Source organism: Pezoporus flaviventris, unplaced genomic scaffold (assembly GCF_033815535.1).
Source record: "Pezoporus flaviventris isolate CSIRO_AGI_PZ_B2104156 unplaced genomic scaffold, CSIRO_AGI_Pfla_v1 ptg000468l, whole genome shotgun sequence".
Lineage (NCBI taxonomy): Eukaryota > Metazoa > Chordata > Aves > Psittaciformes > Psittacidae > Pezoporus > Pezoporus flaviventris.
Window position 1 is genome coordinate 42,501 of NW_026893015.1, and position 21,305 is coordinate 63,805.

The 21,305-nt window shown below is 54.5% G+C and overlaps 1 protein-coding gene across 2 annotated transcripts in view; it reads right to left on the reverse strand.

Moving 5' to 3' along the window:
• Positions 1-21,305, reverse strand: part of LOC133263794 (rho GTPase-activating protein 39-like) — a 116,654-nt gene that overhangs the window by 15,886 nt on the left and 79,463 nt on the right. For both annotated transcript variants that reach the window (XM_061443664.1, XM_061443663.1), the window contains exons 3-4: positions 12,900-12,980; positions 2,571-3,978 (exon numbers count right to left, since the gene is read on the reverse strand). In XM_061443664.1, coding sequence (XP_061299648.1) covers positions 2,571-3,978; positions 12,900-12,980 — 1,489 coding nt within the window. The remainder of the gene's footprint in view (positions 1-2,570; positions 3,979-12,899; positions 12,981-21,305) is intronic.

The following is a 21,305-nucleotide window of genomic DNA, read 5'->3' on the forward strand; positions in this document are numbered from 1 at the left end:
CTTGGGCCTCCAACAAGGAGATGAAGATGTCAATGGCAGCTGGCCATGACCTCCATGCCCATCCCATGGGGTTGGGATCCCTCCTTTCAGCTCAGGGATTAGGTGGCACATGGATGGGGTTGGGTGACACTGGGCATGTCCCTGTCACTTGCGGTGCCCCATCATGGCCTGCGTGCTCCCCTCCTCTGCCAGGTCTCCGTATCTCCCCACACCATCCCCAGTGCTGTTTTGCTCCTGTTTTCTTCTCTGCTTCTGGCACATCTTGGTGGCATGGACCTTGTGACAGCCCCCAACACACAGCTCCCTGCCTGGGCTGCTCTGGGCCCACCATAAGAGGCTTCCACTTCTTTGAGGGACCAGGCTACTGAGGACCAACTCTGAGGAACCAGCTTGCCAAAGACCAACTTCTTCTAGGGACCAGCTTGCCAAGGACCAACCTCTTTGAAGAACCAGGTTACTAAGGACCAACTTCTTCTAGGGACCAGCCTGTTAAAGACCAACTTTGAGGGACCCACTGGCCAGGAACCAACTTCTTTGAAGGACCAGTTTGCTAAGGACAACTCTGAGGAACCAGCTTCCTATGGACCAACTTCATTGAAGGATCAAGTTACCAAGGACCAACTTTGAGGGACCCACTGGCCAGGAACCAACTTCTTTGAAGGACCAGCTTCCTACGGACCAACTTCATTAAAGGACCAAGTTACTGAGGACCAACTTTGAGGGACCAGCTTGCCAAGAACCAACTTCATTAAAGGACCAAGTTACTGAGGACCAACTTTGAGGGACCAGCCTGTTAAAGACCAACCTTGAGAGACCCACTGGACAAGAACCTTTTTTGAAGGACCAGCTTGCCAAGGACCAACCTCTCTGAGGGACCAGATTACTAAGGACCAACTTCATTGAAGGACCAAGTTACTAAGGACCAACTTCGAGGGACCAGCCTGTTAAAGACCAACTTTGAGGGACCCACTGGCCAAGAACCAACTTCTTTGAAGGACCAGCTTGCTAAGGACAACTCTGAGGAACCAGCTTCCTATGGACCAACTTCATTGAAGGACCAAGTTACTGAGGACCAACTTTGAGGGACCAGCTTGCCAAGAACCAACTTCATTAAAGGACCAAGTTACTGAGGACCAACTTTGAGGGACCAGCCTGTTAAAGACCAACTTTGAGGGACCAGCCTGTTAAAGACCAACTTTGAGGGACCAGCTTGCCAAAAACCAACTTCTTTGAAGGACCAGCTTGCCAAAGACCAACTTCTCTGAGGGACCAGATTACTAAGGACCAACTTTGAGGGATCACCCTGTTAAAGACCAACTTTGAGAGACCCACTGGCCAAGAACCTTCTCTGAAGGACCAGCTTGCCAAGGACCAACCTCTCTGAGGGACCAGATTACTAAGGACCAGCTTCATTGAAGGACCAAGTTACAAAGGACCAACTTCGAGGGACCAGCCTGTTAAAGACCAACTTTGAGGGACCCACTGGCCAAGAACCAACTTCTTTGAAGGACCAGCTTGCTAAGGACAACTCTGAGGAACCAGCTTCCTATGGACCAACTTCATTGAAGGACCAAGTTACTAAGGACCAACTTTGAGGAACCAGCCTGTTAAAGACCAACTTCATTGAAGGACCAAGTTACTAAGGACCAACTTAGAGGGATCATCTTGCCAAGAACCAACTTCTTTGAGGGACCAGCTTTCTAAGGACCAACTCTGAAGGACCAGCTTGATAAGGACCAGTTTCTATGAGAAATACAATGTGGCAGCCAGGTTGGCAGTGCCATTAATCCCAACGTACCATGGAGGAGACCAAGGTGGGACCTCCATGGGGATGCTGCCATGATCAGATGGGACAACCTGTGCCAGGGTGATGAAGCTCCTCAATTACTTTCAGTCCCTACTGGGAAAACCTCCTGGAAACTTGGGAGTGGGTCTGGTGATGGGTGGTGGGTCAGGACCCCAACTCAGAAGTGGTGCTGCCTGCTCCTGCTCAACATGAAAGGCAAGGGCCAGTGGTGCTGCTCCAGCACCTCAAACCACTGTGGTTGGGCACAACCTGAGGGGCCAAGACCCATTTCTAGCAGAGGACCTCTCTGAAGATGGAAGCAGGTAGAGAGAGCAGAAAGGAGCTGATGTTCTCAATGCCATGCCCATCCCCACTGGGTCTGCAGAAGGGACATCCCTGCTTATGGGTCTATCTATCCTCTGGATAGGGACCAGAGGTGGCACTTTGGGTGTCCCCAGAATCCAGAGCTCTTGGAGGATGCTCTGGATGAGCCACCATGGAGTTGGTAAAGGAAGTATGCGCTGTTACCATCCAATGGTGCTGTGCCACGGAACACGAGACGAGTAACTACAAAGCACATGAGCCACGTGTGGGTCCCAGGATCACCCAGCACAGCCAGCAAAGGATGCTTTCAGCTCCCTTGGGAGCCCGATGAGCGCTCAGGTCCCTGACCACGGGAGGAGAAGCAGCTCCTGAAGCTCCTGAGGAACCGAAGGAGATGCCACGCGAGGGTTGGTGGCACGGGGCCCGCCATGAATGCTGAGGACGTCCTCGAGGACATTACCTGAGATGGATGCAGGTAGGGCTCGGGTGAAGCCAGGTTGGTCTGCACGGAGACGCTCTTCTCCAGCAGGATCTGGGGGAAGCCCAACTTCTCAAAGGTGTTCCTCTTCCAGTGCTTGTTCTCCTGCTGCGCCAACGCCTCGTCCTCGCTGAAGGCTCTCACCACCGGACCCGGCATGGGCAGAGGGAGGGCTCCATCACTCTCATAGCCAGAACCATCCTTCTGGGAGTCCCAACTGCTCCGTTGCTTCATGTGGTAATGGGCTTGTTGGGCTTCCCAAGCCAGGCGGGCCTGTGCCAGGAAGGGCTCCGGGAAGCCTCGTGCCACCTCGGCCTCCACCGCCTTGGTCTCGGTGCGGTTCAACGGTGACCTGTTGGGACCGGGGGTGGCTCGTTCCTCAGCCAGCATCTGCTCCCCCAGCACCTCCCTGTCCCCTGATCCATCCGTGGAGGAGGTGTTGGGATCATGGGATAGGGAAGGCTTTCGGCTCTTCCTCTTCCTGGTGGAGGGCGAGTAGCCGGTGGAGGACATGGTGTCCTGTTGGCTGGACCATGACATGGAGTCCTCACCTTGGGCTACCTGGCCACTGGTTGGGCCAGGGCAGAACTCAGGTCCTTCCATGCTGCTGTAGTCACCTGATTTGATCTCCAGACGTTGGTCCCTGACCAAGCAAGGGCTGTGTTGCAAGGAGTAGGAGCCACCGATGGGGTTGGGGGAGTATTTGTGCCTCAACCCCGTCTTCATCTTGGGGCTGGAGCCCGACTGCTCCACGTAGACCAGTTGCCTGACGTACTCCTTGCCAGCGGGGCTGTACTCCAAGCTCATGAACCGGTCGGGACACTTCTGTTTGGTGAGCACCAACTGCTGGTAGGGCGAGTTGGAGCCTTGCTTGGGCGACTGAAGGAAGGGATGAGGTTTCCTGATGGGCGACTTCTGCGGCGAGCCGGCTTTGTAGCTCCCACTGGCTTCGTACTGCATGTCCACGGGGGGCTCATCGTAGATGGGTGCTTGGTATTCCATGGGGGGCTCCTCATAGAGAGGGGGCTCGTAGGCGTAGCGGGGGGAAGAAGGTTGTGACTCGCTCGAGTGCTTGCGGTGCTGGGCTTGGAGGGGGGAGCAGAAGGAGTCCCCTCGGCCCAGCAGTGGGGAGCAGCTCCCCACGTGCTCGGCCCTCTTCAGGAAGGGCGACTGCTTCCTCTCGGGGAAGAACACGGAGCTGTCGGCGTCGGGGGTGAAGGTCTGCAGGTTGGGTGACTGCTGGCCGCCGGACGGGCGCCGCGAGCGGGTCCCCGGTGGGTTGTCGGGGGCGAAGCCGTTGCCTTGGTGCATGAGGAAGCTGGGCTCGCGGTCCGTCACCTTGATCAGCATCCGCTCCTTGGTGCCGGCGTTCCATCGCAAGGAGGATGTCCTGGGGGGAGAAACTGCAGTGAATGAAGGTCCACAGGTGATAGACACCATCGTACTGCTGCCCTGGGGCACCTCAAGAGCCAAAGGATGGACGTGCCCAAGCACCCAAGAGTCTACCGGACAAGAGCACAACCATGGTGGAATGAAGGTTCACAAGTGATTGACACCATCGTACTTGTCCTGGGACCCCTAAGACCCAAAGGATGGACATGCCCAGGCACCCCAAGACTCTTCCATCAGAAGAGCACATCCATTGTGGAATGAAGGTCCACGAGTGATTGGCACCATCGTACATGCCCTGGGACCCATAAGACCTGAAGGATGGACATGTCCAAGCACCCAAGACTCTTCCATCAGAAGAGCACATCCATGGTGGAATGAAGGTCCACAAGTGATTGACACCATCGGACGTGCCCTGGGACCCCTAAGACCCAAAGGATGGACGTGCCCAAGCACCCAAGACTCTTCCATCAGAAGAGCACATCCATGGTGGAATGAAGGTCCACAAGTGATTGACACCATCGGACGTGCCCTGGGACCCCTAAGACCCAAAGGATGGACGTGCCCAAGCACCCAAGACTCTTCCATCAGAAGAGCACATCCATGGTGGAATGAAGGTCCACAAGTGATTGACACCATCGGACGTGCCCTGGGACCCCTAAGACCCGAAGGATGGATGTGACCAAGCACCCCAAGACTGTTCCATCAGGAGAAGAGCACAACCATGATGGAATGAAGGTCCACAAGTGATAGACACCACTGTACTGCTGCCCTGGGGCACCCAAAACCCAAAGGATGGACATGTCCAAGTATGCCAAGAATCTTCCATCAGGTGAAGAGCACATCCACGGTGGAGTGAAAGTCCCTCTAGCCCATAGGTGATAGACACCATTATACTACTGCCCTAGGACAACCCAAACCCCAGAAGATGGACATGCCAAAGCAGCCCAAGGCTTTTCCATCAGGTGAAGAGCACATCCATGATGGAATGAAGGTCCGTAAGTGATAGACACCACTGTACTGCTGCCCTGAAACACCTCAAAGCCCAAAGGATGGACATGTCCAAGTATGCCAAGACTCTTCCATCAGATGAACAACATGTCCATGATGGAGTGAAGGTCCCTTGTGCCCACAGGTAATAAGACACCATTGTACTGCTACCCTAGGACAACTCAAGACCCAAAAGATGAACATGCCCAAGCACCCCAAGACTCTTCCGTAAGGTGAAGAGCATGTCTATGATGGAGTGAAGGTCCCTCATGCCCATAGGTGATAGACACAATCACACTGTCGCCCTGGGACAGCCCAAACCCCAGAGGATGGACCTTCCCAGGCACCCAAAGACTCTTCCATCGGGAGAAGAGCGTGTCCATGATGGAGTGAAGGTCCCTCTTGCCCATAGGTGACAGACACCATCATACTGTTGCCCTGGGACAACTCAAAACCTAGAGGATGGACATGCCAAAGCACCTCAAGACTCTCCCATAAGGTGAAGAGCATGTCCGTGATGGAATGAAGGTCCACAAGTGATAGACACCACTGTACTGCTGCCCTGAAACACCTCAAACCCCAAAGGATGGACCTGCTGAGGCCCCCAAAGACTCTTCCATCAGGTGAGCAGCATGCTGCTGATGGAGACCAGGGCACTGCCACCATCCCAAATGCAGTAGCACCAGCTTCCATGGACTTTAACGACCCCCAGGGTACACAGAGGATGCACAGGCTGGAAAGCCAAGCCCCATACAGCCATGCCACCCCTTGGAGAACACCTCTAGGTGACAACCCTGAACTGATCCTCTGCTCATGTCTTGGAGCTCTTGGAGCCAAATGGTAATGGAAAAGCGACCACGGCCACATACTGAGGACAAGTGCTGGGTCAAAGATAGGTTTGGGACTGTCTCATGGGTGTTTGGGTGCTCAGTCCTTGCTGGGAGTGGGGATCGACCCCACCATGGTCCCTATCTTGGACCAGCCTCTTGCTGGGATCTTCCATCCCAAGGTGAGAAGGAAAAGCCACCTATACACAGCCCATCTCTCCCATCTCTCCTTGCTTTCCATTCCACGCAGCACTCAGGATTAACCCAGCTCAACCCCTCCATCCACTTCCTCGCCTGGATTAACACCATCCCCTGGTTCCAGGATCCCAGGACCCTTGGAGCTGGATCCCAACATGGTTTAGAAAGAAGCTGGAAGTCCAAAACCTTCAGACTTTGCATGGAGGGTGTCCATGGTGGGGGACAGGGCAGGAGATGAACCTCAACCTGTGGTTTGGCTCCTATGGGGATGCCAAATAGCTCAAGGGGAGTCTGAAATCCCAACCCTGCCCTTCACAGGGGTGTCATGGAATCCTGGAATGGTTTGGGTTGGAAAGGACCTTAAAGCTCATCTGCTCAACCCACGTTTCAAGTCCTTGGGAGATGCCACCCGGACCGGGGCCACTCGGAAGGAAGAGCAGAGGTGGTTTTATGGAGGGATCTGAGCTGCTTTGCTGCAGAACATGCTGTTAGCACCCAGTCCCTGCTGGCACAGAAGGTACCAGTGGCACCATCTGCTCTCCCAGTTCATTCCTCTCATTCCCAGTTACGTTTCCACACCAATTCATCCCTTCTGCCCTTCAGACAACGGGGGACTGAGTCCAAATACCAGGTTCTGCCCCCAGAGAGGCTCAGATAAATGTCTCCCTGCATGAGGCTCCACCACCTCGCTGCCCACGACTTCATCCTCGCTCCAGGGGATGTGGACAACAATTCCTTCCTTCCTTCCTTCCTCCCCTTTCCAGAGCAGCCTTCGAGCTCCTGAGGACCTGAGCCTCCTCCCAGCTTCTTGCTGTTGAAGACCTGCATGAGTTTGGGTCCCTCCACATCGGCTGACGGCTCTCAAGCAGTCACTGAGCCCTTCCAGACCAAGACTCCATCTACAACGGTAGGAGCATGTCCTCGATGGACCAAAGTACCAGGACGAGGTGATGAGGAAAGCCTTGCTAGGTCAGGAACACCAAGAAACACTTGGATTCATCTCCCAGGGTCAAGAGGCTAAATGATGAGGGGACAAGCACTGGAGCACCCTGCTCTAGTGGAAGGTGTCCCCTGGAGCTGGATGAGCTTCAAGGTCCCTTCCAACCCAGAGCATTCCAGGATTTTATGGATGGAGAAGGGTTCTGCACCAGTGCCGTTGTCTTTCCCAATGACTGCTCTTCTTGCAAGGACCTTCACCCTGTCCTGCTCCCATCACCCATGGGTTTTCAGCCTGCAAAAGGAGCACCAGGGAGGAAGGAAGAGAGCTGCAAATCCACAGCAGCTCCACAAGGAAGAGCTGCTTGATCTGATGCCCTCTTCCCACCCCAACAGCTCCCAAGCTAAAAAACCCAGGTACCACAAAGCAGTAAGAGCTCAGCACCAAGTGATGCTCATAGAATAGCTTGGGTTGGAAAGGACCTAAAGATCATCCAGTTCCCACCCCCTCATGCTTCAACTCTTCCCCCAGCCCCATAGGGCCACGAATCCACCCAAAATCCAGGTTTTTTCACCCAAACCAGGTGACAGCACCTCTTAACTCCTGGATTTGCAGCTCACATTCATGTTTCAGGCAGCACCTGCATGTGGCAACAGGAAATAGGAATAAAGATCCATGTGAAGCAGCGCTGCCCATCAAATCACACCCCCAAAGCAGAGCTTGCCCTCACAATATGAAGTAATAAACCTGGAAGCTCCGTGGTGCTTCCCTGGAAAACACTGGGAAGCATCTAAATCGCATTTTATCCCTGCAGAAGGAATAGTGGGAATTGCACTTCTAGGTGGCCACGAGCAGCTCAGTCCCTCCAGTAAATGAAAGATGATGCTGGAGGAGAGGAGGAGGAGCCCTGCTGAGGCTCGAACCCTCCTGGCACAGGGAATGCTCCAGGAATTCCATCTATTTCTGTCCTCGCTGGCTTGGCACCGTGTGCCCTTTGCTATTTTCCTCCTGATGGGCAAGGTTTCACTTATGGCTCTATGCACCTTTCCATGACAAGCTGCTCCCCAGGTCCCTCTTCATCTTCCAGCAGCCAAAATCAATTTCTTGTCCCAGTTTTCCCCATTTCCATGGATTGAAACATGTCATTTATATAAGGGAGGGGTCTTCCCGAAGCACTCGTGTGATTTGTGCTCTTAAGTCTCCCTTCTTGCCCAAATATCCCCTCTACAACCTTATCCAGCCTTTGGAATGTCAATGGCAGAGATTAGAGGGGCTGCTGGGCTCCTCGTCCAGGAATTCCTTTGCTTCCAGTTCCTTTTGCTGCAGGACACAAGCGATCCTCACCCTGCCCCATAGTCCTTTCCAACCCAAACCATTCCAGGATCTGATGATTCTTTGATTAAATCAGTGCAGGACTAGGGGATAAATCCCAGGTCTGAATGATTAATTTGAGCAGATCGGTTTCCAAGGCTTGGGAATGCATCAGGGCTCGCAGCCGCTCAAAAAGCCTGGGATTCCTGAGCACCCCACCACCCCCCTGCAATGCCACCAGGTCCTTGCGCCATTCCCAGGCTCTTCCCACCATCCCCATGCCCTTGCTCTTCCTCACCTTCCTCTCCTGGCCGCGGAAGCCGGGTGGAGCATCTCCTCCCTGTGGCTTTTCCTCACATTCCCAAGCTTTAATGGCTTTAAGATCCCCTCATCTGGTGATAAATGGGACTTACTGTGATCCCCCGGGGATGGGATGAAGGATGAAGGATGAGGATGAATGACGAAGGATGCAGCCCAGCCCCGTTTCCTCCCAGCTGGGTACCACTGCCACCGTTCCCATCAGCATCCCGCTGTGAAAGCCGGGATCAGCGATCCCGACAGCAGGAAAACCTCCATGTGCCTGGCACGGTGCCTGAGGCCACGCCAGCAACACCAAGATCTTCCCCCAAATAGCACAGGGAAAAGTGGGAACATGGGAAGAGCCTCAGCAGCAAGATGTCCAAGCTTCAGGTTGAAGCCCGTGATGATCCCTCGATTTTCCAGCTAGGAAACAGCCCTTAGGAGGACCATCTGGCCTTTATTATCGTGCAAAACCCAGCAGAAGACTCAACTTTGTAATAAGAGTATGAAAGTTATGAATTAGGAACAATTTATGACTAAATTAGGGGGAAGAAGACAGATTAAACCCCACCATCCCTATGACTTCACTGCTCGTCATCTCCAAATATTGATGATCCCCACGATTTGTATGTAGAAAATCACATGCTTTAAGGAAATATAAATAGCCCAGAGCTTAAACTGTACCTAAAATGTTAAATTCATGCTCAAACACTGATTTCTCACAGCTTGTATGAGACTGGGGGTCACCAGTGGTGGCCACAACCTCACCATGACAGGTCCGACCCTTCTAGAATCAACCATGGAAGGGTTTGGGTTGGAAAGCACCTTAAGATCACCCAGTTCCAACCCCCTACCATGGTCAGGGACACCCCGACACTTGCAATCTCTGTTCCCATCTTTATCTGCAAGCCTGGAAATCTCATGTTCTCCTTGGACTTCATTTGATATGAAACCTTCAAACTGGTCCAACCCAACTCCTACAGGAACCAGCGCGACTGAGATGGAATCTGTGTTGCTTGGGCAGCGAAATGGCTATTTGGAGAGAGGTGGGAGGGCCAGGATCAAGCTCCCAACCTCTGCATTGACCCCAGTGATGCTAAACTGGTTTCTGTGGTCACATTCATGTCAGAGCAACGATCTGGATGGGGAAGGAGAGGGCTGAGCCGTGGCTTGGGCTGAGCTCTCCTGGTTATCCAGAGCTGGTGTAAAACCAGCCTGGCACAGCAGGGAGCAGCCTTGGGCTTGCTTTGCGCCGTGTTCTCATCACAGGACCATGGAATGGGTTGGGAGGGACCTTAAAGCTCGTCCAGCTCCAACCCCAACACCTTCCACTAGAGCAGGGTGCTCCAAGCCCCTGCGTCCAACCTGGCCTTGGTTTGGGTCATGAAGGCCTCAAGGAAGAAGGGGACAAGGCTCCTTAGGAAGCCAAAAGAGGAAGCAGGAGGTGGCAGATCCCCAGCACAACCCACCCCGGTGTCGGTGTCAGACACGGCACGGATGGGCACAGAAGCCTGCTGGAAGCTGAAGCAGCTCCCCAGGAGGCAGCCAGGGCTGGTCTCCCCATCGCAGACGTGCGATCAAAGCAAGCTCCCAAAGCAGCCTGTTCCCTCAGCCCCAAATGTCACTGAGCAGGATGAGAGCTTCCTCTCCTTCAGAGGGAGGAGGGAACACGGAGCACGGAGCAGCCTTTACTGTAAGAATGAATGAGGTGGGAAGAACAAAGAGACCAGGAGGGCCATGTCCCCAACGAGCAGATCAGCAGGGGACACGGTTGCTGGGTCTCCATCGGCATGACAAGCTCCTACAATGGCGGGTTTGAGCTCGTGCCCAAGTGGATTTCACATTCACTGCGTGTGAAGTTGGATCGTGGAATCCCGGAATGGGTTGGGTTGGAAGGAACCTCAAAGCTCATCCAGCTCCAACCCCTGCCATGGGGCAGGGACACCTTTGTCCTGACAGGACCCTTGTGCATCCCTTGTCCCAAGCCCCTCTCCATGCTCCCTGCAGCCCTTCCGGCACTGGAGCTGCTCTCAGGTCTCCTCACGCTGATGCTGCCGCAGCTCCTGCCTCGCTCCATCCCCACATCCCTGCTCCAGCCCTGGCAGCGCTGCAGCCCCTGCTCGGCCCCGGCTCCTTGGGGGCAGCGGGAGGGAGCCGAGGGCTCTGCTCCATCCGGACGTGGGGCTGAGCCCTGCTCGCCCCTTCCATGGGCAGGGAAAGAGGGAAAACCCAGCTGCAGCGGGAAGGAGCCGTCGCCGTGGGGCTGGGTGGGGAAGGCTCCCACGTCCCCTGCCATGGCAGGGGCAGGCTGGACGGGAAGGTCCTGGCACAGAGCTCCTCGACAGCAGCAGCACTGGGGCACGGGCACGAGGTGAGGCTGTCGGGAGAGGTTCCTCCTCCTGCCCCCGAGCTGGAGCAGGGCCTGGGGCACAAATGGGATGGGGAAGGGCTGAGGGACCTGGGGGGTTCAGTGTGGAGAAGAGAAGGCTCAGGGGGGACCTGATGGCTCCCTACAAGTGCCTGAGAGGAGGATGGAGCCAGGAGGGGCTGGGCTCTGCTCCCAAGGAACAAGGGATGGGACAAGAGGGAACGGCCTCAAGCTGCACCAGGGCAGGTTTAGATGGAGCTGAGGAACAATTCCTGCCCCAGAGGGTGCTCAGGTATTGGAACAGGGCTGCAGTCACTGTCCCTGCAAGTGTTCACACACCCTCAGTGCCATGGGGCAGTGGTGGCCTTGGCACTGCTGGTACAGAGGTTGGACTGGATGAGCTTAAAGGGCTTTTCCCACCTGGCTGATTCCATCATTCCGGGAACCTCCCGTTTCCCAGGGAGCAGAAGGACAGATGGTTGTTGATGCTTTGCTGCTCCATGTCCAACACTGCAGTTCCCTCCATCGGGAAGCTCCTGGTGGCCACAGAGCCCTGAGCACCTGCACAGCAAGGGGCTGGAACTGCATGATCCTAAGGTCCTTTCCAACCCTCACTGTTCTATGAGTCTATGATGATTCTACGCGGTACAGGACCTCCACCCCATCGGGAGCATGGATCTAAGAGGCTCTCAGGCGCCGTGTCCTGGGAGAGGAGACATTGAGAGCTCCTAAAGTGCATCTCCAGCAGCTTTGGACCCTCCACCCATTGACTGGCCAACACCGATGCGGGATAACGACAAGAAACCTGGGATTCATCCCACAAACAGGCATGGATTAGCAGAGTTCAACCTTTCCAACAGAACCATAGGAGGAAAAACGAGGCCACCAAGCAACGGGGCCACCAAGCAGAAGGAATGAAGAGGAAAGGGTTAAAAAGGTGATCGCCTGTCTTCATGGGATTTGGAGGCAAATGCCTCCTAGACAGATGGAGCAAGACTTCATCCTCTTAACGACACCCATAATCTTCATTCCATCGGGAGACATCAGCAGTTGTGGTCCGGCAGCACCAAGGAGAAGAGAAATCCTCACCTGCTCCTGAAGATGCTGCTGGTGACCCAGGCAGCTGCACCCCAAAGCTGCACTTGGGGCTGATGGTCATAGAAACATGGACTCAGCTTGGTTTGGGTTGGAAGGGAGCTTAAAGCTCATCCAGCTCCAACCCCAACCCCTTCCACTGGAGCAGGGTGCTCCAAGCCCCTGTGTCCAACCTGGCCTTGAACACTGCCAGGGATGGGGCAGCCACAGCTTCTCTGGGCACTCTGTGCCAGCGCCTCAGCACCCTCACAGGGAAGAGCTTCTGCCTAAGAGCTCATCTCAGTCTCCCCTCTGGCAGCTTAAAGCCATTCCCCTTGGCCTGTCCCTCCATCCCTTGCCCAAAGCCCCTCTCCAGGTTTCCTGCAGCCCCTTTAGGCACTGGGAGCTGCCCTATGGAGACAGCACATTGAGCTTGCTGCAGTGATGGATGAAATCCATACCCACATGAACCTGCTTCTAGGCAATGCAAAGCCTGTAGGAAAGAGCCTAGAAACTGGTTGCAGTGGATGTGATGGAACGTTTTGGGTCATCCCCCGAAGTCCTAATGGTGGAGCCTAATGCACATCCACAGACTACGAGCTCGACCGGGTTGACAGCCCTGTGTGCTCCTCTTGTCCTGCTCCAGTTTGTGCTCATGGATAGGATCCACTCAAAACAGGACCACCACATAAAGAGGACGGATGGGTCCTGCTCCAAAGAACCATCAAAATACACCTTAGGGTTTATTTAAGGGTTGTGGTAAAGCTACAAAACATCAGCCCACGCTGGGAAGGGGATGTGGAGGCTCAGCAGAGCACAAAGACATCGGTGTTAGCGCCCCATTTCCCCACGTCAACCACGGGTTGTCCCACATGCCACCTCAGCCAACCCTGGCACCGGAGGGAAACACGGGCTACCTGTAGTGAAGGAGTTGACCTTCCGCACTGTAATCCCGATAGATGTCGTATTCCTTCTCAAACACTCCGGAAGGCGACGAGCTGCAACACAGGAAGAGCGAACAGGGAGTTACCAACAGCCACCACAACGCCCACGTGCCCTTAGCAAAGTCTCCTTCGCTCTAGGATGGATGGAGATCCATCCATGGAGGTGGGCTCCTGGGCCCACCAGCCTGGGCTCCGCACTCGGAGCCCAAATCACATCGAACTCGGGGTCATTTATCAGTTACGGAGCAGAGGATGACCAAGCTCTCCATGGTGGTGGTCTCCAGCTTTACTTCACACCCTGCAAACGCCACATTCTCCCTTAAGGCATGCTTTTTTTGGGTGAAGAATGGCTCTAGACAGGCTTGGGTGGATCCCAAACATCCCATTGCTTTGTCCCTGCCATGGTCCTTCCCAAGTGAAGCCCTTCCTCATGCCTTGAGCATCGCTCTTGCTCCTCTCCTGGTCAGAGCCAACACGGGCAGAGGTGATGACCACCAGAAAAGCCCTTTTTGGCCCGTTTTCACCTGCACGTTGCAGCTGAGCCTACAGAACCCTCATGGGAGAATGCCACAGCACCAACAGCGACCAACCAGCTCCAAGAGACACCTTATCTGAGCACACTGCTTGGAGAAACACGGAAAAGGCACCTGGAGGGGCAGGAATTTTGGGGTGATTTCAGCAAGTTTTGAGCAAGAAGAATGCCAAGACTAAGAGCTGTGTCCAGCATGAGGTCTGGCTCACGTTGGGGAGCTGTGGCTGCCCCATCCCTGGCAGTGTTCAAGGCCAGGTTGGACACAGGGGCTTGGAGCACCCTGCTCTAGTGGAAGGGGTCCCAGCCCATGGCAAGGGGTTGGAGCTGGATGAGCTTTAAGGTCCCTTCCAACCCAAACCAGGCTGGGATCCTATGGAAGACCACAAGCAGGAGACAGGGACCTGGTGACTCTTCCACCGTGGAGGCTCAAAGAGCTCATGGATGTTCTCCTTCTCCATCAATAACTGAAGATGTTTTGCAGACCCACGTTTGGTTCCGGGTCTCCAAGTTCCTGACGTTGGAGCAAAGCCTGTTCTACCCAACAAGTCAATGGTCTTGCTGTGGCAGTGCCACAACCGTGTTGAAGGGTGCCCTGAAGTGTCCCCAAAACCTTCCCTCCTCAAGGAGAAGTCACATCAGGTCCCTGCTGTTCTCCTCACACATCATGTTCTCCAGCCCCTGACCACCCTGGTGTCTCACTCAAGTTCATCAAGCTCTTCTTGTCCAGGAGAACCCCAACCTGTGGTCTAATGGAGATTAATTGCTTCCCTTGATCTATGGGAATGGCTTCCCTTCATCTACAGGCTATGGGTCTGCTGCATGCCACCAGCCTCCCTTCCTACCAATGCATGCTGCTCACCGAGCATAGAGCTCCCCAAGCCTCCTGGGTCCCTGGAACTGGTACCCAGAGCAGGTCAGTCCATCCCAACTGCTCCACGTGGCCTTGCTGAGCTCCAGGGGGTTCTTCCCAGCCTGTCCTCCCTCCTCCAGGTCCCTCTGACCACCGGCCCTGCCCTCAAGCCAAGCAGCTCACCTGCAGACAAGGGCGACTTCTGTCTCCTCTGCAGGTTATTGATAAGGATCTGGAAGAGGAGAGGTCCCAGGATGGACTGGGAGGAGTTTCCACCACAGCCAAGCATCAGGTTGGGTGCAAGCCATCAATCACCACCCACCCTCTGAGCCTGACGATCCAGTTTTGTGCCCACCTATCAGTGTCCTTGTCTAGACTCCAATGTCCAACTTGGACACAAGGATGCCATGCAAGGTGCATCAAACACCTCGCTAGGGTCAAGGCAGACCATCCAGATCAGCAGTTGTACCATTAGCAATCGGGTTGGTCAACCTTGACTCACATGGTAAATCCATGCTGCCCATTCCCAACCACCTTTGCATCATCCACGTCCAAGAGGACCTGCTCCGTGGTCAAGGTAATGCTGACCAACCTTTAACTCTCTCGGTCTATGGGCAGGTTGCTGCTACCCTTGCAGATGCCACCACAGTCCTCCTGCCAATGCCACCCTCAGCATGGCTCTCCCTTGGGTAGCCTCTTCCTTCCCAACCCAAGCATTTCTTGCCTCCACCATCCCTTGCCTTCTACGCCATACAGCTGGTGAACAGGGCCCAAGCCTGCACCTCTGCAAGAACAAGTTGAAGACCAAAAGAACCATCAGGAGACATCCTTAAACCAAGATATCACAACCTCAGACAAGTGACATGACTACATGGAACCCACCACACATCACTGGTACCAAAGACACGCTCTGCATCATCCTCCAGGTCCTTTTCCTTCTGTGTAAAGGAGACAAAAGCCATGGTGGGGCTGGTGCAACTGTAACCTTAACAATGCCCCTTCTTCTTTTGCAGGTGGGCCAAGAGCTGAAGCCAAATCCTTACTCAAGGCCACGTGTTTTAAGTGCTTCCAGTGTATTTCCTGCAGGTTCTGATGGGAGGTGAAGGTTCTGTACCAACATCTCAGTCCTGTTGTCCTATATGATGGACTGAAGTCAACATATTCAGCTTTTCAGGCCCATTTATTTCACCAGAAAGAAGCAAATCTTCCTCTAAAACTAAAATGATCTGGTTCTGAACTTGCCCTTCGAGTCAATTCAACTAAACCACACCAAGAGCCCTTCCCTTCTGGATGGCAGCAGTCAAGGAGACGCAGAGGCACCAAACCCCAATTCAAATCAGTCCTGAGCACCTTCATATTCATGCAGATGATGAAATCACTGCACACGTGTCAAGAGATCCTCATGTCTCTTCATCAGGAGAGAAGTGACAGGGCAAGGGGTGATGGGGTCAAACTGGAACAGGGCAGATTCAGGTTGGAGATAAGGCAGAAGCTCTTCCTTGTGAGGGTGCTGAGGTGCTGGCACAGGGTGCCCAGAGAAGCTGTGGCTGCCCCATGCCTGGCAGTGTTCAAGGGCAGGTTGGACACAGGGGCTTGGAGCACCCTGCTCTAGTGGAAGGGGTCCCTGCCCGTGGCAGGGGTTGGAGCTGGAGGAGCTTTGAGGTCCCTTCCAACCCCGATAACTCCATGATCCTACGACTTGCATTAGCCAGATTCAACTAAAATGCTGTCTGCCTTGTGCTAAATGCAACCTAAATGGTTATTCCTCCACAAAAGCCAACCTGAGTGCTTATTGCAGTAAAAAAGAGGCCTTGTGACGTGTTTGTCTACTTTGAGAGGCAACAAACATCACCCCCAAATCAGACTCGTTTGGGTTGGAAAGGACCTGAGGTCATCCAGTGTCAACCCCCTGCCACGGTCACCTTCCCTTAGTGAGAGGAGATCTCCCTCTAAGCCCCCAGCTCCCCACAGCTGAGGCTGCAGCTCAGCAATCCTGACTTTGGGGACCCTGGAGCCAGTCCAGAGCAAGCAACAAAGCTGGTGTTGCACCAGAACCCGCACACACTGAGCTCCTGCAGCTGCCTCCGTGCTGCCTCGACCAAGGGGATGAAGGCAGCTTAAGAAGGGGAAACCAAAGTCATTCAAATGCCATGAGAAGAGGGGCCTCTCCGGCTGCCACCCTCCTGCACCGGTCCCCCATCATCTGCCCAAACACAGGACTCCTCCTAATCCCTTATTTAACTAATGGGATCTCAGACAACCCTAATTACGGTGGGGCCAGACTCCAAACCCTAATGCCTTCTATGGGAGTCACCAAGACGGATGCTTGAGGTGCTCCTTGTGCTGCTGAGCTTCGGGGGATGCTCCGAAAAGCTCCCAACGTTTGCTCTTTGGGGAGGACAGCTTCATCCGAGCAAGGTCCGTTGGCTCCCATCCCTGATGCAACACTTTGTGAGCACAAAAAAGGAGCAGCTCTGGAGCCCTCAGCACCAGAGGGATGTGGAGCTGCTGGAGCAAGGCCAGAGGAGGCCATGGAGATGCTGTGAGGGCTGGAGCAGCTCTGCTCTGGAGCCAAGCTGAGAGAGCTGGGCTGGGGCAGCCTGGACAAGAGGAGACCTTAGAGCAGCTCCAGTGCCTAAAGGGGTGCAGGAAACCTGGAGAGGGGCTTGGGACAAGGGCCTGTAGGGATGGGATGAGGAGGAACGGCTCCATCTGGAAGAGGGAAGGGTTGGATGGGATCTTGGGATGAAGTTCTTCCCCATGAAGGTGCTGGGACACTGGAAGGGGTTGAATGGAGAAGTTCTGGATCCTCCATCCCTGGCTGTGCTCAAGGCCAGCTTGGACAAAGGGGCTTAGAGCACCCTGCTCTAGTGGAAGGTGCATCCCTGCCCGTGGTTGGAACTGGATGAGCTTTAAGGTCCCTTCCAACCCAAACCACTCCATGCTTCCATCTTTAAAGCACTCATCAGGTCTAAAGGTGGCCTGAGCTCAGCATTAACACCCAAAAGCTTCAAGCTGAACCAGCAGAAAGCATCAGGAGCAGGAGCACCAACACCACCCCTGGAGCATGAAAGGGGCAGGAGCACATCTGGAGCTCCCTCCCACCTCACCCAGCACGTCCAAAAGGCACAATTCCATTTCCTCCCTCTCCCAGCATGGACCTTCTCCCAGCTGGGATGGAGGACATTCAAAGGTGATGCTCCATCGACACCTTAAACTGTGGGTTCCAGAGGCTCTACTATAGACACAACCTTGTTCCTGTCGTTTGGAACCTCTGTCAAAGCAGCAAACATCTATTAAATTTAAGGAAAAAACCAGGAAATTCAGTATTTTCCCCCCTGGGATAGGAAGTGGCACCGTTTCAGCTCCGCGAGCAGCATTCCATTTATTTTTAGACCGAAGGGAAAGGGACTGGCCTGAAATAGCACAGCTCAATGGCAAGGCCAGGAATAGAACTGAAATCCCAGCTCCTAATCCCCTGCTCTAATCACTGCCCTGGAAGGCTTCATACCCTTAATTACAGCCCCTGCTCCTGATGGGAGGGAGAAGATGTTTCTCTTTGGAGTTGGGTGAAGGGCAGTTTGAGGATCGACGTCACATTCCATCCTTGTATCCTTAGGCAAATATCCATCTAATCCCGAGTCCTGTTTTGCAGCAGAAAGTGGAGGATTCAAGGGGAGGATACTGGAAGGAAACAGGGATGAGAGCTGCATCCCTGGTTTCATCTTTCACCCTGGTTCGAGCAAGAAATGCAAGATACGGGCATTTCCCCCTAAAATAGAAGAGAACGGAATGAGGAGCAGGCCTGGCATCCTGAGATGTGGTGAGTTCTACACTGGGAAAGCATTGCCCACTCACAGTCACCTCCACACGTCCACGTGCTGATGTGGATGGGGCCTCATCCAAGAGTTCGGCTCCCATCGTTGCGCACGGAGCGAGGCCAGAGGAGGCCATGGAGATGCTGCGAGCGCTGGAGCCAGGCTGAGAGAGCCTGGTGCAGCCTGGAGAAGAGAAGGCTCCTGAAAGGGAGAGCCCAGAGCAGCTCCAGTGCCTAAAGGGGCTCTTTGCCTGAAGCATCTTCCCACAGCTTTAAGACTTGGGCAGATAGGGAAGGAGCCGACTGGACAGAACTGGATGTCCTGTGGTCAGAAACCATCCCTGAAGCACAGGGACGCCCCTGCGTGGTGAGAAGCTTGGAGCACCAGCATCTGACCTGTCTCTGCCCTTGGCTGCTGTCATCACAACCAAAAAGCAACGTTTCATTTGCACAGCTCATGTTTCAGCTTTGTCTGTGCCGGGCCCGAGAGCATCAGGTGCAATCGCAGCATCCCCAGAAGCTCTCCTGCAGGTCAGCAGAAGCAAGGCCTCTTGTCCTCTGTGCTTTGCTATAGACTAAAGCACCTCATCACAGCACCCCCATCCTGGGCTTTATCCCTTTCCACATTCACTACACGTGGATTTAACCATTTGCCAGCACTACAGTGATGATCTTAAGGCCCTTTCCAACCCTAACTAGTCAATGATTCTATGTTCCTACAGCTTCCTGTCCACCCCTTCCCAGCTGGAAGTACCAAACCCATCACGTTCAACCACATCTCCCCTTTCTACCCAACAGCATCTTCCCTTCCATGGAGTCACTACAGCAAAAGCAACCCCTTTTCTGGTGGGGATAAGGCTGGTTTTGCAGGTAGATCCCCATTATGGCAAGAGGAGCCACAACAGACCAGGCTGCAGCATCCTCAACCCTTCCAAGGCTTCCTTGGCGTTTGGTATTCTCTCCTTTAACATGTCCCATTGACAGCGAGGCCTCAGCAAAGCTCCCAAGGCTTTCCAGAGGAGAAATTAAGGAAGGAATGTGATTTTTCCAGCCAGGATATGGGGGTTAAAGAGACTGTAGTGTGTGGAAGGGTGTCATGGTTTGGCTAAGCTGAAGGAACAGGACCACTGTGTCTCCACCAGGGATGCAGATGGAAACTGGGCAGTGAGCAGGAATTTCTGCTCTATTGGCATCTGGTTGTTTCATTGTCTTAATGCTACTTTGGATCCTGGAAGACCTGGAATGTGCTTTATGCCACCCCCCAGCAAGGCCAAGACTATGAATTGCTGGGGCTGAAAGGACACACAACCCTCCAGCAGCCAGGAGCAACTCTAGCCCATGGCTGGTTTCCTCTTCTCCTCTAGGCAAGGTATCCAGGGGTTAAACCTTTCCATCTGAGACCCCTGGAGCGATCCTCCCTCCTCCTTTGCATCCCACAAAACACCTGCATGGAAAAGGAAAGAGCATGGAGGTGGAGGACATGAAGGATGAGGATGTGCAGCGTCCACACCAGCTTCTGTGGTCCAGCGCGCAAGGCAACGGGGCATGATGCTCCTACAGGAAGATGCTGATCCTGCAGCAAAACCCAAGGAGGTTAAAACCCATTGGCTGGATCCCTGTTAACCCTTCACAGTGCAACAGGAACAAGCTCCTGCTCCACCACCCCTGTCCCGTGCTGGAGCAGCTCTGCTCTGGAGCCAGGCTGAGAGAGCTGGGCTGGGGCAGCCTGGAGAAGAGAAGGCTCCTAAAGGGGAGACCTGAGAGCAGCTCCAGTGCCTAAAGGGGCTGCAGGAAACCTGGAGAGGGGCTTGGGACAAGGGATGGAGGGACAGGACAAGGGGAATGGCTTTAACCTGCCCGAGGGGAGACTGAGATGAGCTCTTAGGCAGAAGCTCTTCTCTTGCTCCAAGCCCCTGTGTCCAACCTGGCCTTGAACACTGCCAGGGATGGGGCAGCCACAGCCTCCCTGGGCACCCTGTGCCAGCCTCAGCACCCTCAGAGGGAAGTCTCCCCTCTGGCAGGTTCAAGCCATTCCCCTTGGCCTACTGAAGGTCAAGGCTTGGTATTTTTGGGGATGGGCAAGCAAAGACTGGCTTAAATCACCATCACCGTGCCCTGAAGAGACCCGGGTAGACCTGGCCACCATGCGCCAGCAAACAACCTCCATCCCACCTCTCCACCTCTTCCAACCCCACCTCCCCAGCGGGGAACGCTGCCATCCCCACACTCAACCTTTATCAGAGCATCTTCCACGGGAAGATCAAGCCAACCCTGATGGGCGAGACACGGAGGCAAAGCTGCCTCTGAGGTCCCACATGAAAGCACTCGCTGAGCTGGGAGTTCCTGTTCTTGTCCTGCACGGCCGGGAGATCACCCAAGCCACAGTTTCTGTGAGGAGGGAGAACGTGTTGCCAGCAGGAGCTGTGGGGCTGGTGGGTCCCTGTTGGGTCAGTGATGCTCGAAGAGCCAGGGTTTCAGAGGATAGAGACTCAGTAATGAACTGCCTGGTTCACAGCTTTGAAGGCATCAAAGCCTGACCCAAAGCACCAGTGCAGAGGTCTCAGTGTGTTGCGCATGTGCAGGTGGACCACAGAAAGCATTAAGTCGTTCTTCAAAGCATCCCAGCCTGGTTTGGGTTGGAAGGGACCTTAAAGCTCATCCAGTCCCAACGCCCTGCCATGGGCAGGGACACCTTCCACTAGAGCAGGGTGCTCCAAGCCCCTGTGTCCAACCTGGCCTTGAGCACTGCCAGGGATGGGGCAGCCACAGCTCCAACTCCTCAACAAGAGCAATCACCTCTGCTACGAGCCCCACAGAGCAGTGGGACAACCCATGGTCACCGCACGGAGATGCTATCCAGGGAGACCAGTTCAGCCCACACCACTCTAGAACCAGGAGACAAGGGACTGTTTCTCCACTGGACCTTCTGCAGTGAACATCTACCAAGGAGGAACGCCTTCTACAGATGGTTTTACCTCTTTCTAGAGTAGAAACCCCACTCTTTAAGACCTGCTGCAGAGACACGTGGGGAAATCCAGCTCGAGGAGCATCCACAGAATGCTCTCCACAACAGCAGAGCTCTTGTGCTCTTCCACACCCCTTGGAGACAACGGGGGTGCCTCCGCTCCCGCGTGGCTGCCACCGCCCCACCACCAAGCTCCATCCCACGCGTCCAACCTT